Here is a 23,366-nt window from a genome sequence, read left to right on the forward strand (position 1 = left end):
TTCCCAGTGATTAGCTTGAAGATTCCATCGGAATTAATTTCTCATCCTTGAATAAAGCTCAAACTTCACCTGGGCTCTGGCAGCAAGGCTTGCAGGGAGAAAACAGTTTGATAAGGGCCCTTCCCACCATGCAGAGCTCACAGATGCAGAGATCTGGCATCCCACCCTAGCCTTGCAAGTCACAGGCACACAAAGAGGTGGATGACCCATAATAGCCCAAGCAGTGCAGGGCCAGGCCTGCCGCAGCACAGAGAAACCCCTGGATCTCCTCACCCCGGGGCACAGCACGCCCTGCACTGCACACCAGTGCAAACTGGGAATGACCATCAGCTGGTGAGAGCAGCTATGCATCAATGCTGCTTCGGGGAGATGCTCCCTGTGTCACTGCCGGGTTCTGCTCTGGCTGTGAGGGCACCAAGCCTTTCTCAGGTGCAGCGTCCTGCCCTGGTTTTGGGAGCTACATGAGTGGGTTCAAGGGGCGCGGCCAGTGCCTCCCACCAGGGTCGCACGAGCAAACAAACTGGCAGCACATTATCGTGCACAGGTCTGCCGGTGCTTGGGCACGTCCAGGGGCTGGCGCGGGCCAGGGCTGTTGCCAGCAGAGCCGTTACGGGGAGGACACTGCTGGAAAGCTCCGAGGCGGGCAGCGCGGCTCAGCTGTGGGGAGCAGCTGGCGGTGCTGATGTGCCGGCGGTGTGGGGCCGTCTGCCTCCTCCCTGCCGCTTCTGGGACCCTGCCCCGCGCCCCTTCCCGAGCACCGCCCGCTCAGCACCAAGCCGGTAGCGGCGGCGCGGCCGCGGCTCCCCTGAGGCGGCGCTGCCCGCAGGGTCGGCCCCGGCCCTCCCCCGGCTGCCTGGCTCCGCCCGGCGCCGCGCCGCCCGCCCGCCTGCAGGCCTCTCCCCGCTGCCACTCGGGCAGAGCGGTCGGGCCCCGCGGCGCTGCTGGAGCCGGGGCCGTGCGGCGCAGGCGGGACCGGGCCGCTCTGCTGGAGCCAGCGCAACCGGCTGCAGCTGCTGGCGGCGGCGGTGGAGCGGCGGCGGCGGCGGAGCGGCAGCATGACCCTCAAGTCGGGGCGCAGCGCCAGCGCCGGCAGCATGCGGACGGCGCTCTCCGACCTCTACCTGGAGCACCTATTGCAGAACCGGCCCAAGCCCGAGGTGAGCAGCGGCTGCAGGGCAGCGCCGGCCTCCAGCCCCGATGCGCCTCCGGCACCCCCAGTGAGAGCGCTCCCCGGCCACCCCCCTCCCGGTCCCCTTCCCTGCCGAGGAGCATAGTCCCCCGCGGTGCCTTCCTCCATCCTGCATCCCTTGTGCCCCACCTTGCCCGCGGGCCCTTAGTCCCGCACCCACCGCCCAGCTCGGGCCCGCACAGGGTGCCGAGGGTCCTCCTCCATCCCGGACCCCCCCGCAGGCTCAGTGAGGAGCAGGGCCGCTAAGGCAGAGACCCCGCGGAGGGCAGAGTGTGGCCATCCAGGCGTGTGCCCTGTATGTGGCACCGCTGATCCTCAACACCGCCGGAGCGGGGCTGCACGCTGGGGGCCGGGGGACGCCCAGGACGAATGGTCAGCGAGTGTGGCTGGCACAGCATGGCCGGGCAGGGAAGAAGGAGCTGGGTGCACGGGACGAAGCTTCAGCGTCCTGCCATAGAGGAGCTTGTGCTTGTTTTGCTGCGAAGTTGTAGCTGGTCTGAACTGGAACTGCTTGTCACATGAGCTGATTCAGCTGCTGAGCAACCTCCAGGTTCACAGCATGGGCTGGAGGGGTGGTGGGTCTCAGCCCCAGAGAGGGAGAATGCAACCAGCCCTCCTCATATCTACTGCGGGGCAGGGAGTGGGCTGGGGGGGCACATGCACCTCATCTCCAATGGAAGGAAAGCAGGCTGTGCCAGCCTGTCCTGCTGGGAGGGCTCCTTCCCCAGACAGTGTCATTTGGGGTATCTTGGGTACAGCTGGGAGGAGGTCAAGAGTTCCCAGTGCTGAGCAGCTGGTGCTTTTCTCCCAGCAGAGGGTTTCAACTTTGAGCAGGAGTCGCTGGCACAGCCATCGCATAGCATGTCTAGGCTGAGATTTCCTTGCAGCCGTCAGGAGCTTCTGAGAGCAGGGAGGAACTTTCCTAGAAGTGCTGCCCTTGGCTGATCTTGTTGGACACTGCAGCATCCAAAAGAGGCTTGTCAGATATATCCCACACCAGTGGTTCGTGCCATTTTTATGGCTCAACCCTGGCAGAGTCCTTTAAAAAAACATTACAAAGGCTTTTAAAGCTGTAGAGAGGAGCTCTCCCATCCCTTTGGCTTCAGGATGCAGGCAGAGAGTCTGCCTGGACTCTGGCAGAACAGGGATAAATTGTCAATGGCAGTAGGGCTTGGAAAATGTAGGAGCTGGCCTACAGCTCCCTGACATTATGGTATATTTATTCCAGTAGGGATAAAGAGAGAGTTGGGGAGCTGGGTTCTGCCCTGGCCTTTTTAAGAGGAACTCTGTAGAGGGCAGGCACTCAGCTGGGGTAATGTGTCCTGGGCTTGTCAGTCACAGTGGGATATCAGCTAGCAGCAGCTCTTGGGAGGATGCTGGGCCCAGCTGGCTACTCCTTGGCTGGAGTCAAACAGGGTGGCTGGGAAGTTTCTCTTCCCCATTTCCTCTCTCAGATCCACGTGCTGGAAAGTGTCACCCTGCCTTCATCCCGTGACAGCAGGGTGTGCAAACCCTCACCAAATGGAAGCCATTGCTAGAAAACAAACCAAAGTGGAGGAAGCCTCATGCTCTCTTGCCTTCAGCCCCATCACATGCCTGCATATCTTTTCCTTATCTCCTAACTGGCAAACACAGATTTGCTAAAGAGGTGTGGGCTATCTTTCCAGCTGTGCACCTGGTTGGCAGGGTGACCTTAGGCATGACTCTTTATCAGCTGTGATTCAGTTCCCCAGCTGTAAAATGGGCAGCAAATGTGACCTTTGGGAGTCCAGTAGAGAAATGAGGGTACTTCTGGAGAGAGCTGAGCCCTAGGATGTGTAGGGGACACTGCATTTCCCTGTGGGCAGTGGTTCCCAGCAGCCAGCCATTACCAGTTCCAGAGCAGACTGAGGCCACAGTCCTCAGGGACCACATCCTGGTTGAATGCCAAGTAAAACTCCTGGGCTTGACCAAAATGAAGTGGGGAAGACTGGTTCCAACTTTTTAATCTCCAGTGTATTTTGCCATGTTTCAGTCTGTAACAGCTGCAGGGGGAAAGCTGTTTTGCAGGGCTTGTTTTGGAAGGTGAGGATGGAGAGCCTGGGTGGCTCCTCAAGATTTCTTCTTTAAGTGTTGTGTGGTTGTACCGACTCTCCCTTGGAGGTGACTGGTTTCACAAACACATCTGAAAGGCTGCATCAGCCTTTCCTGGTGGGAAGATCATGCCTCAGCAAAACTGGCTTGTGTTCCCTTGAAAATCTGACCCTTCTCCATGGCAGCACTCCACGATCTGGAGTCAGCCTGAGGGCACACAGAGCCGGCGGTGTCTTCTGGCCTCCACGACAGCTTGTACCCCTCCTATTTCTCTCTTCCCCTTCCCACTGCGACCTGTTGGTGTTGCCAGGCCTTTCCCCAGTGTCAGCAATGTAATCCTATTTGATTTTTAAATGTTGCTTTTTTTGGTTTCAACCTGGATCATACTGCCAGAAGGGGTCTTGCCAGGATGAATTACTTCTAAGTGCCTACTTAGCTCTTCTCCAGGCTGCTTGAGAAGCTCTCAAGCTCTTCCGCCCCCCCCCCCTTTTCCTTTTGTTTTCCTTTTCCTTTTTTAATCTGGGGGAGGAAATTTTTTGTTGGTTGGTTGGTATAGGTGGGGGATCTTTTGGTGGGGTTTTTGTGTGTGTTTTTTGGTGGGGTTTGTATGTGTGTTTGTTCTTTTATTTTACACACTGCTGTGATTTGTAAGCTGTACTGAGACCATGTGCACACATCTGCTGAACAGTGGGGAGGTGAGGTTGGAGTCCTAGAGGGCAGGAGGATGCATTGCTGAGCCAGGACATCTCTGCACCAACATGCTCCAGCCTCCCTGCACACACCCACAGTGATTAGAATGTGATGGGTGATGATTCCTGGAGGAAGCTGCAATTATGTTGCTCACCGTGGGCAGCAGAGCACATCTCCCTGCCAGGCCAGACACCAGTCCCAGGGGATCCCAGCTCCAGGGTTCCTTCCTCCATCTGAGCTGCTGTACTTTGGAGGCCCTCTTGGTAAAGCTGGCAGCATTCTGACCTTTCTCCATATGCTCACCAGCAAGCTCTGCTCTTCTAAGGCTACATGATGTTGAAGTGTCTTGGGCAAAGCAGCAAGGAGAGCCCAGGACCCAAACCACCAAACAACACTACACTGCTGCTTTTCTCAAGTGCTGCTTCAGCCTCCTGCAAACAAGCTGCCCAGTTAATGTTTGATTTGCCCAGTGGCATGCAGCCTGACTGAGCCGGAGCAGCAGCAGAAGCAACCCTGGCAGATGACTGTGACCCTGCTGGGGCACAGGATACCAAGCCCTGGGCTCCTCTCTGAGGATTGCTCCACACTCAGCAAATTCCTTGTTGGCAAACACTGCCTGGGAATGTGGTGTCCTTCCCTCTGACCTGGGACATGGGGCAGAAATCTGGAGTCTTGAGGAGAAGGCAGGCAGGCAGCTGGGGTGCTCATGGGTTCTCTGTGCATTGCCACCTGGAGCAGGATTTGTGCGTGAGGATTTGTACCCTCACCTTGCAGCCAGCTGCAAGGCACCCATAGGGCTGCTGGGTGCTGGGCAGCCCTATTGCACAGCTCAGCCCCTCAAAGCTCCTCACCCCTTGCCTGCCCCGAAGCTGTCCTCAGCTATGACCAAGCCTGGGGCTGTGCAGAACCAGCTGTGGCTAGTGACCATGGAGCCAGCTCTTGGCAGCCCTTGCAGATGTTCCCTGCAGAGCAGTGCATAAGCAGCAGGGTCTGGCCTGCTGCCAGCACGACTTGAAAGGCTCTAGAAGACATAGGCTAGGATGGAGTGAAGCAGCTGAGAGTGTGGTGGCTGCCAGGAGAGTGCAGGGCAGGTGATCTGGGCAGCATGCTCACTTGCATGGAGTGTGAGAGTCATGCATGTCTCCTGTCTCTGCCTTCTGGATGCCCAGCACTGGGGCTGGAATTTGCCAGCCATTAGGGTCTGGTCCTCCTTAGGAGCCAGGCATTTTCCCATTGCCATCCACTGGCTGCAGTGTGGTCAGCAAAAGCCCACGCCATCCTAGAGTGGCTCTGTTTGGGGCATAAGGAGTTGCTGAAGGACCCTACTGGGTTCAGAGCTGCCATCAAGTGACTGGTGGCTATCCTCAGGTACAGCAGCCAGTCTCCTGTAGCAGGGCTTGCTCCCTGGGAGTCACCAGGGTGACACTGGTGCTGTGTCAGCACTGAGAGCTGGGTGTTTTCTCCATCTCTCAGCAAAAAGTAAAGGTCAGGGCCAGGAGGCTCGTTGGTAGGGCTGGTGAGGATGGAAGGGACGGGAACTCCTAGCCCTGGGAGCACACTGTCCTGGGTCATCAGTCTCTGCTGAGCCTAGAGGTTTGGAGCTGAGGGGAAAGGACTTTCCCAAGGCACAACCAAGATAAGTGTGATCTCTGCTGACTCAGACTACCTCGTGGGCACTTTGGCCTCAGGCAGGGCTGAAGTTGTTCCTGGTCCTCCTCTTCTCCTACTTGCTGGCTCAGTAGAGCCAGGACCACTGGCAGAAAGGGCCAAGCACTGGACAACCACAGTGCTGGCTCTGTCCTTATGCCCTAAGAATGGCATGGTACCCTGCAGGCACTGGCAAGCCAGGCTGAGGGGCTGCAGGTCACTCTTCCTTCCACCCTGTAAGTCCTTGGTCTGGTTGCTGCTCTAGGCTGAGATTCAGCCTTCTCCATATTTAAGCTGTTGGCAGCTGGAGCCCACGCAGTTGCCTTTTTCCTCTGAGGAGGAGGCTGATTGGCTCTTCTGCAAGTAGTTGGCTTAAAAATAAACCACACGTCTTGCCTGCCACTGCAGCATGGGTGCACAGTTCCCTGCATCCTTCCCACCCTGGCTCTGCACTGTGTCCATCACACTCTGCTTCATCCCTCTGCCTGCGCCTCTCCCACTGACCTGCCTGGTGCTGGCTCTGCTGCCTTCGGCTCCCTCCCTGCTTTTGGTCTCTGTCTGGGCCTGGCAGTGCTCTGGCACATCCCTACCAAAGCCAAGTTTGTTGTTGTTTAGAGCCACAGCTGCACCCCAGCAGCAAATGCTCTTCATCCCAGTTGCAGCCACACAAACCTTCCCATGGCCTGGCTGGATCTTGCCCCTTGGCAGCTTTTTCTCCACTCCAGGCCAAGTGCAAACTGGGCATCAAAGCCAGCAGCTTGGCATCGAGTGGGGCAGCTGGGAGGGTTTGCTTTGCCTAGCTTGTCTTTCCAGTGCTGGCCAGCATGGACTGCACTCTGTCAGTTGCCCATTGGTGCAGATGAGGAAAGGCTGAACTTTCAGACTGAGCAAGAGCAGACCCTGGTCCCGGTTCTCACAGCTGAGTCCCAAACAGCTCTGTTCCCTCAGTGAAGCTGTCCTGGGCTTCATGCTCTGCCACAAGCCAGCTGCAGGCTGAGTGCTGCTGCAGCACACAGGTGGTGCTTTGGGACTTGCTGCTGCAGATGATTAGCTGTAAACAGTTTGGGCTTCTTCTACCTGAAGCTTTTCCAAGGTTTTCTTATCTCATGTGATTCCCACGCTGGAAAGCTGCAGATCAAGTCCACATCCACATCTCCAAGGGTGAAACTCTTTGTCTTCTCTTGCTCATAGTATCCTCTCCCATGGTTCTCACCTCCCCCTGTGCCTCACCAGCACCCCAGGCACCCTAACACGCTGAAGCAGCTCAGCGCCACAGCGAGGAGCTGGCATCCCAGGCCCTGTTCAGGTGGAGCCCCTAAAGCCCAGTCTTTGTTTTGCCCTGACAGGCCATCACTCAGTCCCAGAATGCCCTGACTGAGGACATTTACACCAACGGCTCCGCGACTCCGGGCAGCCCCTCCCACGGCAGTGGCCGCGAGGTGCGGAAGATTCGCCTCATCCAGTTTGAGAAGGTCACAGAGGAGCCCATGGTGAGAGCTGGCGAGAGCCCAAAGCCTGGTAGCACCCAGGGGCGGAGGGGAAGATCGATCTGTGCCAACAGCCTGGCCTTGGGGCAAGCAGAAGATCGCAGGAGGCCTTGGCCGTGGGGATGAGATGCTGCCTCCTGCCTGGGGAGCCATAGCCAGCCTCATCAAAGGGTAGTGATGCTTGTGCCAAGGGCAGCTGCAGGAGGCCACCCTCCGTGGGCATGGGTCTGGAGAGGACTTTGCTGAGAGCGCAGGAGCTCTGCCCTCCAGCAAGCAGTCACGGATTTTCCTGTCTTCCAGGGAATCACGCTGAAGCTCAACGACAAGCAGAGCTGCATGGTAGCCAGGATCTTCCACGGGGGCATGATTCACAGGCAAGGTAACGAGGCCCTCGCACAGGCAGGCTGTGGGGTGTGCATCTGCAGAGGCTTTCAGTGCAGGGATGAGGCAGCTCCCCAGGACTGCTGTCCTTCCCCTGGGATATGGATGTCTGTGTCCAGTCCTTCACTAGGAAGATGTCAGGAACTGGCTGGTCTCTCTGCATTGGAGGCTTTAGGGAGAAATGAAGGGCTGGGGGAAGAGCTCTCCCAGAAATGAACCAGAGACCATCTGTCTCTGGCTCGTGATGGGGTCACTGTAACAAGATGGATCATACCCCAGAGACTGGGTGGGAAGCTCTTCCCATTCCTAAAGTGCACAGGTGGACAGGCTTGCTGTGGATTGGCTCTGGAGACCAAAAGATGCCTAAATAATTAATTAGGTGCTGTTTTCTGGGTTTCAGTTTTGGCAGGGGGTCATGGAAATGAGATGCTCTGTGCTTAGAAGATGAGGCCCCTTTTCCAGCCTTGGATCCAAGTGGGAAGCATGAGCTTACCCCTGCCAAAATGATCCAGGAGGCATTCCAGCAAAGTTAGTGGAGCTTGATTTGCAGCAGTCTGTCTGAGGCTGTCATCTGGCTGGGTGTGTAAGCTGAAAACACACACAGTCAGGAATGCTTGTGCTAAGGGCTATGTAAGGAGGCTGCCATATGGCTTCAGGTGAGGTGCTTGGAGTTGGGGTGAATGACTCTGAACCAGTCTGAAGCACTGAAGGACACGTGGTGGAAAGAAACCTGATGGCCTTCAGACTGGTGAAGTGTCTATTGTGATTTAGTCCCCTGTGACATATGTGGCTGCACAAGAATTAACCCACAGTGTCCTGAAGGACACTCCCAGGGGGTAGGGAAGCCAATGGGCCTCTGTAGTTTGGGTTCAGTGCCTGGCTCTGTCCTGCATTTTCATGTTTCTTCCCTTGCTGGCAGGCTCCCTTCATGTGGGTGATGAAATCATAGAAATCAATGGGCAGAGTGTGAGCAACCACTCAGTTGACCAGCTGCAGAAGATGCTGGTAGGTATTTTTGTTTGGTAGGGGTGTTTCCCAGGAAGGACTTCTTTGGCCTGCAGATGTGCTTGCTGCATGAACCTTCAGCCCCTCCTAAGGCCCAGAGCCAGCACACAGCTGTGTGCAGCAGTGTGATGCAGCAGGAGCCAGGGCTGCTGTGCTGAGGTGCTGTAGCACAGCTAAGGGATGGTCTCTGTGTGCAGCCTTGGTGGTTCATGTTTGCTGCTTGTTTCTGACCTCCTGAGAGCAAGAGAGAAGGCTGTTGGCCAAGTTCCTGACGTACTAATGTGTGTGGGGCTTGGAAACCTCCTCTGCTTGCCAAGGCTGGTGTGCAGCTCCAGCTCTTGCAAACCTGAGCTACTCCTGCAGGTCATCTTGCTGCCATTTTTCTGCTGCTGAGATCACAGTGATCCTGCCAGGTCCCTGCTAGAGACAGCTTTGGACAGGATCTCAGACCCGCCTTGGGTTGACACTGAGGTCATCCTGATTGATGCCCAACATGTGGGACCTGGCAAGAGGGAGGTGGTGGTGGGGCTGAGGATGCCCACCAGCAGCTTAAGTAGGGTGCCTGGCCCTGCTGCAGTGCCATAATCCTCTTCTGCCTGGTGGCAGGATGTCCCTGCTCCAGACAGTGGGACCTAGGAGGGTAGTTGTCCCAGGAGGCCCCTCCAGGGCTCCAAGTGTGGTTGCACCCATGGGACCATGTAGGTGTTGTGAAGCACATGGGGCAAAAGTGCATCTGGCCCGTGGCAGGCAAAGGAGTGTTGTGCCTCTGCTATCACCAGGAGGGCAGGAGTGAGAGGCCAGCATGGAAGGGAGCTGGCAGAACCATCCTCTCCCCCCAGGCTCCTCACTGGGGCAGCCATGATGATACAGATCTTCATGTTCATTCTGGTGAGGCTTAGCAGTGCCTACAACCAGCCCCTTGTGTCCTGCCATGAGAATGGGACAAGCACTGCAAAGCCATGCAGCCATGGCTCTTAGCCCCAGTAGAGCTGTTTCTGGCCAGGCTGTGGTGTCCCTAGGCATCACAGCATGGCTGGGAGCACCCAGGAGCCTTGCCTTTGTGAGTCTTGGCACTCAGCAGCTCCCTGCACAGGTTGCTGCTGTCCAGCCTCCACCGCCTCCAACACTTCTTTCTCCCCTTCCTTTGTTCACTAGAAAGAAACCAAGGGGATGGTCTCAATAAAAGTCATTCCCAACCAGCAAAGTCGCCTCCCTGCTCTCCAGGTAAGTGCAGCTGCAGGGCTGCAGGGAACAGGACCTGGCTGGGGAGGGCTGGGTGGGACCAGAGCAAACCACAGGGGACCAGTGCTGGGGAGAGAGCTGTGCTGAGCCAGGGAAGGACAAGGGGACAGCTGCCTAGTCACTTTGCCTGAGCTGCTGGGGGCTGAAGGACCCTGTCCTGTGCTCACCTCACTGCAAACAAGCAGGCAGGATGCAGTTACCACATCTGTGCACAGGAGCTTGGGCCTCTGATGCCTGAGCCCAGGGAAAGCAGCAGCCTGAGCACACCAGGAGCTTCCTGCCACCTTCAGAGCCACATCCCTGTTAGGGGTTGACAGCAGCACCTCCAGGTGCAGCACTGGGCTGTGGCTGCTGCCTGCTGTCACTGATGCCCAGGTGCATCAGCTGCAAGGAGGGGGACCTAGGCCTGGATACCACCAGCAGGCTTGTGAGCAGTGAGTGGGAGGAAGGAAGTGGTGAGGGAGAGGAAGGCAGCTCTTGTGCCTGCTGCCACTGGCAGGGTGGGGGTGATGTGCTGTAGCAGGAGGTGACACCTACTGCCCTGCTGTGACTGAAGTGCTCAGGAATCCTCCTGCTCAGGGGGATCCTGAGGAGAAGCAGCACTCAGGGTTCTCGAGGTCATCTCCAGTCTGTTCCCAGGTGCAAGTCACAGCCTGTGGACTTTAAAGACCAGGGCTTCTCATGCTGGAGCCTGCTCAGCACCTGGGCTTTTAGCCTCAGAGAAGGGGCTGGCAGTTGGCAGGCAAACAGCCTGCATTTGGAGCTGGCTCTTTGCAGTCCGTGGGTGATGCCTGGAACTGTCTGATGCTGACTCCTCACTGGTGTGCAGGAGGGGCTTCCCAAAAGTGGCCTATGTCTGGCTATAAGAGCAGAGAGCTCCAGGCAGTGCTTGCTGCATGTCCCTGTGTGTTTGTGCTGCTGACCAGCTTCCTTCTGCCAGAGACTGCTTTCAAAGCAAGCATCAGTCCTCATCCTGAAAGGAAATTCCACTCTTGTCTTCCATTCTGAGGGATCTCATGTCACAGCTTGATCTTGTATGTTCTGCTTTTCTGGCAGTGGAAGGGAATGGTGTTTGTGTCCTGCTGGCCTTGTGCCTCAAGCAGCACTGCTGAAGGAAGACATGCTGTGGGAAAATGGTTTAATGTGGAACAAGGACAGCATGGTCTGTCCTGCTCAGGGAGGATGGTGTTCCAGGCCCTGCTTAACACAGCTGAGGACAGGACATGGGCATCATCCCAGAAAGACCTCTTGCTGGTGGCACAACTGCTGGGCAGCCGCAGGCATGCTGCCAGCTTGGGGCCCAGCAGCACCCATGACTTCTGAGAGGGCCTGCAGGACTTCACACCATGACTGGGAGCTCCCAGCAGGAGCTCCCAGGCCCACAGGAAAAGCAGCAACCCAGGAGGGGAACAAGGGCAATATGAGGTCTGTGCTTGGCCACAGCCCTATTTTGTTCCCTAAACCCTGCCTTTCACTCCCTGCCCTCCAATTCCCCGTCCTGACTTTCCCCTCACCCTAGTCCTGATCTTGCTGGCTGCACTGGCCAGAGGCAGGTTTCAGCTGCTGCAGCATTTCAGACAAGGAACCATTCCTCCAGGCACTGAGAGCAAGCAGCAGTGGAGGAAACACTGGCTGCATACATGTGGTCTGCCCTCCTCCCAGGGAGAGGTGAATCTCATCCATCCTGTTGCTCTCTGCTAGGCTGTTCTTCCTGAACACCCTTCCTGGAAAACAAGCTCTGTGTGTAAAAGCCATTTCTATGCTGACTTTGCAAAGATGCCTGGGGGCAGTGAGAGCCCAGGGGCACCCAGGTGCTTGCTGGATTAAGGAGGGCTTGAGGCCAGGAGGGGAGGCACCAGAGTGGTGTGCCCCAGTGGGACAGACAATGTAGACTCCTGCCCAAGAGATGAGGGAGGAAAGGGACAGGGAAAGGCAACTTTCTCATGCTGCCTTGGTCCCCAGGGCTTCCCCAGGAGTGTGGCACAGTGGGAAGCAGAAGGAGGTTTGTTTGCAGTTGCAGCGAAGGTGGTGTAATGTTGCAAGAGTAGCTGATGCTGAAGAGGCCAGGACAGAGCCAGGCAGGGATGGGCAGGAACCACAGCCTTGGCTCCCCAGAGCCCCTGTGCCATGCAGGGGAATGCCCAGTGCTGGGGAGATGCCAAGGACCAGCAGCTGAGAATTGAGACATGGCCCTCTCTGGGGTCCCCAGGACATGGGATTGCAGGGTGAGCCCTACTGCAGGGGTAGAGAACAGGGATGGAGTGGCTGAGGGCACTGGGATTGTTTGGTCTGGAGAAAGGGAGGCTGAGGAGAGACCTTACAGCCCTCTACCACTACCTGAAAGGAACTTGTAACCAGGTGGGTGTCAGCCTCTTCTCTGTAGCAGCAAGTGATAAAATGAGAGGAAATGGCCTCAAGTTATAGCAGGGGAGGCTTAGGTTGGATATTAGAAGAAACTTCTTCACTGAAAGGGTTCTCAAACACTGGCTCCCCAGGGAGATGGTTGAATCCCCATCCCTGGAGGTGTTTAAAAGATACAGAGACATGGTGTGGAGGGGACATATTTTAGCAGCAGACTTTGGTAGAGTTAGAGAATGGTTGGACTCAATCTTAAAGGTCATTTCCAACCAAAACAATCCGGGTGGTAGGGCTCACCTCCAGCTGGCTCTGCACATCAGCACTGTGCAAGCACCCAGGGGGGCTACACGTCAGGGTTCAAGCACCAGCTGTGGGTGCTGCAGGGCAGCAGCCATTGCACTGGCCCCCAGCAGTGCCAAGATACCATCCTCATCCCTCCCTTCCCCATCAGCATGTCCCACTGCAGCTCCGTGCCCAAGAGCTTGCCCTAAGGATTTGTACACATCTTTTCTCCCCACTCAGACTCCTGGAGCCTGGAAAGCAGCAGGGGCTGGGGTTTCCAAGAAGGCCAATGGCATCCTGGCCTGCATCAGCAATAGTGTGGCCAGCAGGAGCAGGGAAGTCATTCTGCCTTGTGCTCAGCACTGCTTAGGCCACACCTTGAGTGCTGTGTCCAGTTCTGGGCTCCTCGGTTTAAGAAGGACATTGAGATACTTGAGCATGTCCAGAGAAGGGCAACGAGGCTGGGGAGAGGTCTGGAGCACAGCCCTGTGAGGAGAGCTTGAGGGAGATGGGGGTGTTTAGCCTGGAGAAGAGGAGACTCAGGGGAGACCTCATTGCTCTCTACAACTACCTGGAGGGAGGTTGTAGCCAGGTGGGGATTGGTCTCTTCTCCCAGGCACCCAGAAAAAGAGGACACAGTCTCAGGCTGTCCCAGGGCAAGTTCAGGCTGGAGGTGAGGAGAAAGTTCTTCCCAGAAAGAGTAATTTGCCCTTGGAATGTGCTGCCCAGGGAGGTGGTGGAGTCACTGTCCCTGGAGGTGTTCAAAAAAAGCTTGGATGTGGCACTTGGAGCCATGGATTAGTTGTCAGGAGGGGTTAAGTGTTAGGTAATAGGTTGGACTTGATGATGTCTGAGGTCTTTTCCAACCTGGTTGATTCTGTGATTCCTCCTGGAGCAGGGACCCTATGCCTGGAGCCAGCTCAGCAGTCAGTGCCAGGCTTGCTTTGTGGGGCTGGGAGCTGGACAGAAGCAGTTTCAGCCACCTTGCATGGCCGTGCTGACGCTGCCTGCTCTCTCTTCTGCAGATGTTCATGAGAGCACAGTTTGACTACGACCCCAAAAAGGACAACCTGATCCCCTGCAAGGAAGCAGGGCTGAAGTTCCAGATCGGTGACGTGATTCAGATCATAAACAAGGACGACAGCAACTGGTGGCAGGGCCGGGTGGAGGGCTCCTGCACCGAGTCAGCAGGGCTCATCCCTTCTCCAGAGCTGCAGGAGTGGTAGGTCCCTGCATCGGGCCGGATCTGGGAATGGAGGTGGGAATGGTGACTGGGTGTGACTGTGCTGGGTAAAACTAGCATGACTGCGGGGAAAAGGAGGCAAATCTCTCCTTCACCTGCTGCAGGGAGAGCCTTTACCAGTCCCAGCAGCCACCCTGCTTGCATGTTTGAGGAAGAATCCTGCTGCTCCCCCTGAGCTGGGGGTGACAGCAGGAGCATGGTGGTGTCCTCCTGTCTCGGCAGGCGTGTGGCGAGCGTCACCCAGCCCACTCAGAGCGAATCTCCCAGCTGTAGCCCCTTTGGGAAGAAGAAGAAGTGCAAAGATAAATACCTGGCCAAGCACAGCTCGAGTAAGTGTGAGCAGGGCAGTGGGCTCCCTCCCCAGCCCTGGCCATCCCTGCTGCCTCTGGGCAGGGCTGGATCTGTCTTCCATGGGAGCCAGACCAAACAGCCCTGCGGTGTGGGCAGTGTGGCCTCAGCTTTTTTGAGTCCCTTCTCCAAAGTCCTCATACCCCTCAGGTGGCCACACTTGTGTCCCCACGCAGCTCTGCAGCACACCCAGCTCCTGTGTGCTCTCCTGTTGTGACAGTCCCTGGCACTCCTGGCCCCAAGCTCCAAAGCCTCAAACCCCACAGGCTGCTGAACACAGGGCAGGCAATGGCCTTGCTGCTGCTCAGCAATTGGGGAGCAGCCCAAACTACTCCCCCCAGCAGCCAGACCATGTCCGTGGTGGGGCAGGGAGTCCGCCCCTCAGCCACCCCTGCACACGCCCCCTGCTAAGCGTGCCCTGGGACAGCAGGTGCCTGAGGACATGCTGGCTCCTAGCTCAGCCTGCAGCTCCAACCAGCAACAAACAAGGTCATAAATCAGCAAGATAAATAAAGCTCCCTGCAGTGTCCTGCCACCTCCCCACTCGGCTCCAAGGTCCTACTGTCCTGAGCAGAATTAAGTACTCCCAGCTTCTCCTTCAGTGGCTGCTGGTCCAGCTCCCCAGCACCCCCTCTGCACCTCACATGCTGCTTGCTGCTGAGGCTGCTGCTCTTTTCCCTGAGCAGCCAAACAGGGCTGAGCTCCCAGGACAGTCCAAATGGCTCCCTCCATTTTTCCCAAGTCCTGGCTTCACACACAAGTGGTCCTGCTGCTGCAGAGGAGCCAGCTGTGACCATTTGCTGTGTCATTGTGTCTCCATCTCAGTTTTTGACCAGCTGGATGTGGTTTCATATGAAGAGGTAGTGAGGCTGCCTGCTTTCAAGAGGAAGACTCTGGTGCTCATTGGTAAGTCCTGCTCCAGGCATCCTCTACAGTGCAGGGGTTGGGTGTGCTGGGTCCTGGAGGGAAACCAGGACTGGACAGGGGCTGGGGCAGTGCTGCCCTTTAAAACCTAGTAAGATTTCTTCTGCCTATAGCAGTCACCAAGGAGGTTGACCTCTGTGTGGCATTGTGCATGGCCTGGCACCCACACTGTGATGCTGAGCTAGAGTTGATCCAGGAATTTATAGCTCCTAAATATCCTTAAGGATAATTTTTGTGAAAAGCAGCTCTGGTCTATGCAGCTGCACCAGAGCAAGGACTCCCACACTGCAGGTGCTGTGCCCTTCTGTGCTGACTGCTCAGTCCCATCTCCAGCTGGGGCTCAAGGTGTGCCCAGAGCAGAGAGCACCTTTTCCAGGGCTGAAAGACACCACAGATGAGCTCAGAAAAGGCTTCAGGAGCACTGCACCTTTTCTCAGGGCTGCAGAGGAGCCCCAGCATCTCCTATGTCCATCCCTCTCTCTCTGCAGGGGCCAGTGGCGTCGGTCGGAGCCACATCAAGAATGCTCTGCTCAGCAGCAACCCAGAGAAGTTCATGTACCCCCCTCCGTGTAAGTACCCCCTCCATGTAAGTACCCCCTCCGTGTAATACCCCCCTCCGTGTAAGTACCCCCTCCATGTAAGTACCCCCTCCGTGTAATACCCCCCTCCGTGTAATACCCCCCTCCGTGTAATTACCCCCCTCCGTGTAAGTACCCCCTCGGTGTAAGTACCCCCCTCGGTGTAAGTACCCCCTCCATGTAAGTACCCCCTCCATGTAAGTACCCCCTCCGTGTAAGTACCCCCTCCGTGTAATACCCCCCTCCGTGTAAGTACCCCCTCCGTGTAAGTACCCCCTCCATGTAAGTACCCCCTCCGTGTAATACCCCCCTCCGTGTAAGTACCCCCTCCATGTAAGTACCCCCTCCGTGTAATACCCCCCTCTGTGTAAGTACCCCCTCCGTGTAAGTACCCCTCCGTGTGATACCCCCCTCCGTGTGATACCCCCCTCCGTGTAATTACCCCCTTCCGTGTTACTACCCCCCTCCGTGTAATACCCCCCTCCGTGTAATTACCCCCTTCCGTGTTACTACCCCCCTCCGTGTAATACCCCCCTCCGTGTAATTACCCCCCTCCGTGTAATACCCCCCTCCGTGTAATTACCCCCCTCCGTGTAATACCCCCCTCCGTGTAATTACCCCCTTCCGTGTTACTACCCCCCTCCGTGTAATACCCCCCTCCGTGTAATTACCCCCTTCCGTGTTACTACCCCCCTCCGTGTAATACCCCCCTCCGTGTAAGTACCCCCCTCCGTGTAATACCCCCCTCCGTGTAAGTACCCTCTCCATGTAAGTACCCCGCTCCGTGTAAGTACCCCCTCCGTGTAAGTACCCCTCCGTGTGATACCCCCCTCCGTGTAATTACCCCCTTCCGTGTTACTACCCCCCTCCGTGTAATACCCCCCTCCGTGTAATTACCCCCTTCCGTGTTACTACCCCCCTCCGTGTAATACCCCCCTCCGTGTAATTACCCCCTTCCGTGTTACTACCCCCCTCCGTGTAATACCCCCCTCCGTGTAAGTACCCCGCTCCGTGTAAGTACCCCCTCCGTGTAATACCCCCTCCGTGTAATTACCCCCCTCCGTGTTACTACCCCCCTCCGTGTAATACCCCCCTCCGTGTAAGTACCCCCCTCCGTGTAAGTACCCCGCTCCATGTAAGTACCCCCTCCGTGTAAGTACCCCCCTCCGTGTAAGTACCCCCCTCCGTGTAATACCCCCCTCCGTGTAAGTGCCTCCTCCGTGTAAGTACCCTCCTCCGTGTAAGTACCCCGCTCCGTGTAATACCCCCCTCCGTGTAATACCCCTCTCCGTGTGAGTACCCCTCTCCGTGTGAGTACCCCCTCCGTGTAAGTACCCCTCCGTGTAAGTACCCCTCCGTGTAAGTACCCCTCCGTGTAAGTACCCCCTCCGTGTAAGTACCCCCTCCGTGTAAGTACCCCCTCCGTGTAATACCCCGCTCCGTGTAAGTACCCCCCTCCGTGTAAGTACCCCCCTCCGTGTAATACCCCGCTCCGTGTAATACCCCGCTCCGTGTAAGTACCCCCTCCGTGTAAGTACCCCCTCCGTGTAAGTACCCCCTCCGTGTAATACCCCCCTCCGTGTAAGTACCCCCTCCGTGTAATACCCCGCTCCGTGTAATAACCCCCTCCGTGTAAGTACCCCCCTCTGTGTAAGTACCCCCCTCCGTGTAATACCCTGCTCCGTGTAATACCCCGCTTCGTGTAATACCCCGCTTCGTGTAAGTACCCCCCTCCGTGTAATACCCCCCTCCGTGTAAGTACCCCGCTCCGTGTAAGTACCCCCTCCGTGTAAGTACCCCCCTCCGTGTAAATACCCCCTCCGTGTAAATACCCCCTCCGTGTAATTCCCCGCTCCGTGTAAGTACCCCCTCCGTGTAAGTACCCCCTCCGTGTAAGTACCCCCTCCGTGTAAGTACCCCCCTCCGTGTAATACCCCGCTCCGTGTAAGTACCCCCCTCCGTGTAATACCCCGCTCCGTGTAATAACCCCCTCCGTGTAAGTACCCCCCTCCGTGTAAGTACCCCCCTCCGTGTAAGTACCCCCCTCCGTGTAAATACCCCGCTCCGTGTAATACCCCGCTCCGTGTAATACCCCGCTCAGTGTAATACCCCGCTCCGTGTAAGTACCCCCCTCCGTGTAATACCCCGCTCCGTGTAATAACCCCCTCCGTGTAAGTACCCCCCTCCGTGTAAGTACCCCCCTCCGTGTAAGTACCCCCCTCCGTGTAAATACCCCGCTCCGTGTAATACCCCGCTCCGTGTAATACCCCGCTCAGTGTAATACCCCGCTCCGTGTAAGTACCCCCCTCCGTGTAAGTACCCCCCTCCGTGTAAATACCCCGCTCCGTGTAATACCCCGCTCCGTGTAATACCCCGCTCAGTGTAATACCCCCCTCCGTGTAAGTACCCCCCTCCGTGTAAATACCCCGCTCCGTGTAATACCCCGCTCCGTGTAATACCCCGCTTCGTGTTATACCCCGCTCCGTGTAAGTACCCCGCTCCGTGTAAATACCCCCTCCGTGTAATTCCCCGCTCCGTGTAATTCCCCGCTCCGTGTAAGTACCCCCTCCGTGTAAGTACCCCCTCCGTGTAAGTACCCCACTCCGTGTAAGTACTCCCTCCGTGTAATACCCCCTCCGTGTAATACCCCCTCCGTGTAATACCCCCTCCGTGTAAGTACCCCTCCGTGTGATACCCCCCTCCGTGTGATACCCCCCTCCGTGTAATACCCCGCTCCGTGTAATACCCCGCTCCGTGTAAGTACCCCCTCCGTGTAAGTACCCCCCTCCGTGTAAGTACCCCCCTCCGTGTAAGTACCCCCCTCCGTGTAATACCCCGCTCCGTGTAAGTACCCCCTCCGTGTAAGTACCCCCTCCGTGTAAGTACCCCACTCCGTGTAAGTACCCCCTCCGTGTAATACCCCGCTCCGTGTAAGTACCCCCTCCGTGTAATACCCCCTCCGTGTAATACCCCCTCCGTGTAAGTACCCCACTCCGTGTAAGTACCCCCTCCGTGTAATACCCCGCTCCGTGTAAGTACCCCCTCCGTGTAATACCCCGCTCCGTGTAAGTACCCCGCTCCGTGTAAGTACCCCCTCCGTGTAATACCCCGCTCCGTGTAATACCCCCCTCCGTGTAAGTACCCCCCTCCGTGTAAGTATCCAGCCAGGGTGGAGGGCACCTTCACTTCCTTGAGCCAGGATCTCCTGACAGCAAATGGGAGGCAGGGAGATGATCCTCCGGCACCACCAAGCCCACGATGTCAAAGGCCATCACAGAGGGCACTGTAGGGCCTCCCTGCCTGCTGTCCCATGGGCTGAGCAGATGTCTGCAGGGCTGCTACTGTCTGCATCACATTTCACATCCCAGGGGCTGTCCTCAGGCTCACTGAGTTCCCTACTTGTCCCAAGCAGGAAGGAGTTGAAAGGGGATTAGTACATCCTGGCCTTGAGGTACACAGGTCCCCCATGCCCTAGCCCCATGCTCAGGAAGGGAAGGCAGGATTCCCAGGTCCCCCATGCCCTAGCCCCATGCTCAGGAAGGGAAGGCAGGATTCCCAGGTCCCCCATGCCCTAGCCCCATGCTCAGGAAGGGAAGGCAGGATTCCCAGGTCTCCCATGCCCTAGCCCCATGCTCAGGAAGGGAAGGCAGGATTCCCAGGTCTCCCATGCCCTAGCCCCATGCTCAGGAAGGGAAGGCAGGATTCCCAGATCCCCCATGCCCTAGCCCCATGCTCAGGAAGGGAAGGCAGGATTCCCAGGTCTCCCATGCCCTAGCCCCATGCTCAGGAAGGGAAGGCAGGATTCCCAGATCCCCCATGCCCTAGCCCCATGCTCAGACAGGGAAGGCAGGATTCCCAGATCCCCCATGCCCTAGCCCCATGCTCAGACAGGGAAGGCAGGATTCCCAGGTCCCCCATGCTCAGGAAGGGGAGGCAGGATTCCCAGGTCTCCCATGCCCTAGCCCCATGCTCAGAAAGGGAAGGCAGGATTCCCAGGTCTCCCATGCTCAGAAAGGGAAGGCAGGATTCCCAGGTCCCCCATGCCCTAGCCCTCACACTCAGGAAGTGAAGGCAGGATTCCCAGGTCCCACAGAGCAAGGGCTGCCAGCTCCACTCCCCAGTCCTGGGGGCCAGAACTCAACCTCTCCTTCCCTTCCCAGACACCACACGCCCCCAGAAGAAGAACGAGGTGGATGGGAAGGATTACTACTTTGTGTCCACTGAGGAGATGACTCGGGACATCCTGGCCAACGAGTTCCTGGAGTTTGGAAGCTACCAGGGAAACATGTTTGGAACCAAGTTTGAAACAGTTCACAAGATCCACCAGCAGGACAAAGTTGCTATTTTGGACATTGAGCCCCAGGTAGGGAGCAGGGGAAGGGGTGGGCAGGGGAGGGGTTGTGAGTGTCCCTGCCTTCCCCAGGGCACTGCCCACCTGCCCGTCCCAAAGAAAAAAGCCAGGGAGTGCTGGGGTCGGATTTGCATTCCCAAGACCTGTGTGCAGTGAGGGTGTTCCCCATCACTGCATGCACCTGGCTGTGACAGCAGCAAGGCCAGGGCCAGGATGCTGTGGGATTCAGGAGCAAGGCCAGCAGGGGCCCTGGACAGAGACCCTTTCCTCTCTCCAACACCAAGTGTGTGGCTGCTGCTCTGCTAAGTGGCAGCTGTGTCCAGCAGCCAGCCCAGAGCAGGGCTGGGGACACCTTTATATCCTCCCACCTGAGCTGCAGAGGAAGCCATGCTGGGACCCCTGCTCCAGCTTCCTCTAACTGCTCCCACATCATACAGCTAGCCCTAGACTCAGGAGGCCACCCCTGGCCTCAGACTAGGGGTGGCCCTTTTAAGCCACCACTGCATCACAGGGCAGCATCACACCCAGGCTGGGGACAGTGTGGGTTGGGGGGGAGCCAGCAGGCAGTGCTTGCTCCCACCCTGAGGACTGGCCACGTGCTGGTAACTGCACTCCTCTCTCCACAGACCCTGAAGATCATCCGCACAGCTGAGCTCTCCCCCTTCATAGTCTTCATTGCCCCAACAGACAAAGCTGAGCAGGTGGGTAGCATGGCAGCAGGGCAGCTCAGGGCTCTCTCCTTGTTCCACATCAGCTTCTTCATGTCTGCATTGATTTTTGTGGTCCACAAGATCAGGGCAACTTCCTCAGCCCGGACCTGAGAAACAGGAATTTGATGATTCCTGCAGCCCAGCTGTAGACTCTCTGAGCCTGACCCCCCAGCAGCCATCATCCCCATGCAGCACCATCAGCCACTGGCACCCAGGGCTGTCTCCAGCTGCAGCAGAAGCGTTTCTCCTGCCATCAGCTATGAAAATGAGACACAGGAACAGCAGCTCCTTTCATTCTTTGCCTCATTAAGCTGCTCATCTCTCCAAGATGAGGCCGAAAGCAGCACTGCTGCTGCAGTTAACTCCTGCAGGGCCAAGCACCATCAGGCTGACAGCCACATGCTGCCATGTCACATGCTGCCATGTCACAGCAGTGCTGCCTGCCCTGCCCCACTGCAGCGTGCAGCAGCTTCCCAGAGGGCCAAGCTGAGTAGGGAGACTGAAAGACCCTGAAAACCTACAGAGCTCTGCAGTTCCTGGACTCATGGCCAGCCAAGGCCACTTCTCCCAACCTATTAATCTGGGGTTTGTGAAGCTTAAGACACAGGTAGCTTGCAGGGAGGGGGTTTATGCAGCCTTCAGGGGCGTGACAACCAGCAGAGTATTGCAGAGCCAGATACAGCAGGCTGGGCAAGGGGGGAAAGAGCCAGGGCAGAAAGGGCAATTAGGCACCTTGCTGCCCCCACCTCCATGCCCCACCACTGCCTCCAGAGAACTGCCACAGTGGGCAGGGCCAGCCCTGCTGCTGCAGGCACTATGCACAGCCAGCTGCCACAGCTCAGGTTTACATGAATGGATACAGGAGAGCTAAAATGGGACCCAACAGAGCTACCATGACTCAGGCAAACTGCTTATTGCTCTCCCCTCTCTAAGAGTTGCTGGGCAGAGCAGAGCTGCAACAAGTGCAGCACCCCAGACTCATCCCCCTACAAGCACAGAAGCAGGGAGCCACCTGCATTTCAAGGTCCGTTAGGGAAATCTGTGGAAGTTGGTCTGGGTTTTGCTATTGAGGGCACAGCTGTCCACAGGGGCACACTCCTGGGATGTTCCTGCTAGCTGGGGAGCTGTGCAGACACCAGCAGGAGGGGCCTGGCAGCTGTGAAGAAATTTAACTCTATCCTAGCCAAAACCAATAGAGGGAGGGTGTAAAGCTCTGCCAGGCAGTGCTGTTCTGGTTAAAAGTGAGTGAGGAGGAATCATTCAGCAGGGATCCTACCTTGAAACCAGCATTAGGCCTTGAACTGACTACACTGCATAGCATAGTCATGAGCAGCCTGCTGCCTGGTAAACCTCCTCCCAGGAAGCTGCCACAAAGCATTTTAAAGATAAAAATGAGACCAGGCACATCTGGCCTGACCCTAGCAGGCAACCTGATGCTCCCAGCATGGGCCACAAGTCCTGCAGAGTCCCAGAGAGTGCACAACAGCTCCCAGCAAGCTGCAGGGATGCTCTGTGCTCTAATACTTGGCAACCATTTGAGTTGTTTTGGGTGAGGGGAGGGAGTTTGCTTTTTTGGGGTGGACTGTGAGATTTGCCCTCTCACCACTCTCCCATTTCTTGCAGTCAGAGGCTCTGCAGCAGCTCCAGAAGGATTCGGAGAGCATCCGGAGCCGATACGCACACTACTTTGACCTCTCACTGGTCAACAATGGGGTAGAGGAAAGCCTCCAGCTGCTGCAGGAAGCCTTTGAGCAAGCCTGCAGCTCTCCACAGTGGGTGCCCATCTCCTGGGTCTACTGAGAGGGCATCCGACCCCAACCGCTTCCCATCAACCATCCTGCAGCCATGGGGAGAAACCTTCTCTTTAGCTTCCCCTGACCCACACACAGCCCAGCACAACTCCCTTCCTCTGCTGCTCATGGACATGGTCTTGGTTGACACACACACACACAGACAGGGTCTTTGGATCTCCTCTCCTAGGGGAGCAGAGGACAGGGGCTGCCCAGGGGATGTCCACTTCCCCTGGCATGGTGTAATGCAGTGCTGAGTTAGGGGCTACAGCAGAGCCCAGGGCACTCCCTTAGCTCAGAGCACAGCTGCCCACCTCCCTGGGCAAGGAAAAGCACAGACCTGCTGTAACACCTGGCTGACCTCTGCACCAGTCCCAAGGGAAGTGGCAGAGCAGGGAGCCTTTCTGGGCAGCTGCCCCCTGCCTTCACAGGAGCACACACCTTGCCACAACCACCTCAGAAGCCTGGCTGGTGTCCATGAGGCTTCAACAAGCCCAGAGCTTTGGAAGCTTCATACGATCACCCCTGAGCTCCTACATCCAAGTTTCTCCTCACAGCTGGGGAAGAGCAGAAAAAGCCAGGTGTGGATTTGACAAAGGTGGTGTGGAGCATGCCACCCCCAGGCAAGTCTCACCCTGCATAACGTGGTTGGAGTTTTCTGATTCACCCTGTGCAACTGTAGTTGTATTGAAATTCTCACCGTGCAGCTTAGATTGTTACTGCCTGGCTGGAGAAACTCAGAGCAGCTGAGGAAGCCCCACAGACCAAACCCCAGAGGGGCCACTTCAGGGGGGGGGGAATTTGACCCAGCCACAAGTTATCTGTTGCATGCAGTAGAAACAGTGTCTCTACAAAGATCATCCAGGCATGTTTTCCAGAGTCTAGGGTGTCTCCCACACTGTATGCAAACATCAACCCCACCCACTCCAAGGGGTTCCTTCTACACAAGCCCTACTACACCATGACCATGTCCAGGAAGCATCACCATGGCTCCTGGGCAAACCATAGCCATCATTTAGGTGAAAGAATCTCATTGGTGTGTTCAGCAGTCAGCTAGGGCAAAGAGGA

The 23,366-nt window shown here is 56.9% G+C and overlaps 1 protein-coding gene across 3 annotated transcripts; it reads left to right on the top strand.

Moving 5' to 3' along the window:
* Positions 1-1,055: 1,055 nt before the first annotated feature.
* Positions 1,056-22,450, top strand: MPP1 (MAGUK p55 scaffold protein 1). Of its 3 annotated transcripts, none has more exons than XM_054388504.1 (12): positions 1,056-1,157; positions 6,946-7,089; positions 7,387-7,465; positions 8,387-8,472; positions 9,628-9,696; positions 13,380-13,576; positions 13,820-13,926; positions 14,771-14,851; positions 15,358-15,438; positions 19,608-19,810; positions 20,425-20,499; positions 22,132-22,450. In XM_054388504.1, exons 1-12 carry the CDS (start codon positions 1,056-1,058, stop codon positions 22,306-22,308), a joined length of 1,401 nt encoding a protein of 466 aa, XP_054244479.1. In that variant the 3' UTR covers positions 22,309-22,450. The 3 variants fall into 3 exon arrangements, with proteins under 3 accessions (XP_054244479.1, XP_054244482.1, XP_054244480.1); XM_054388507.1 differs by having other exon boundaries at positions 13,440-13,576; XM_054388505.1 differs by having other exon boundaries at positions 6,946-7,038.
* The last annotated feature ends 916 nt before the right edge of the window (positions 22,451-23,366 follow it).

Source organism: Indicator indicator, chromosome 17 (genome assembly GCF_027791375.1).
Source record: "Indicator indicator isolate 239-I01 chromosome 17, UM_Iind_1.1, whole genome shotgun sequence".
NCBI lineage: Eukaryota > Metazoa > Chordata > Aves > Piciformes > Indicatoridae > Indicator > Indicator indicator.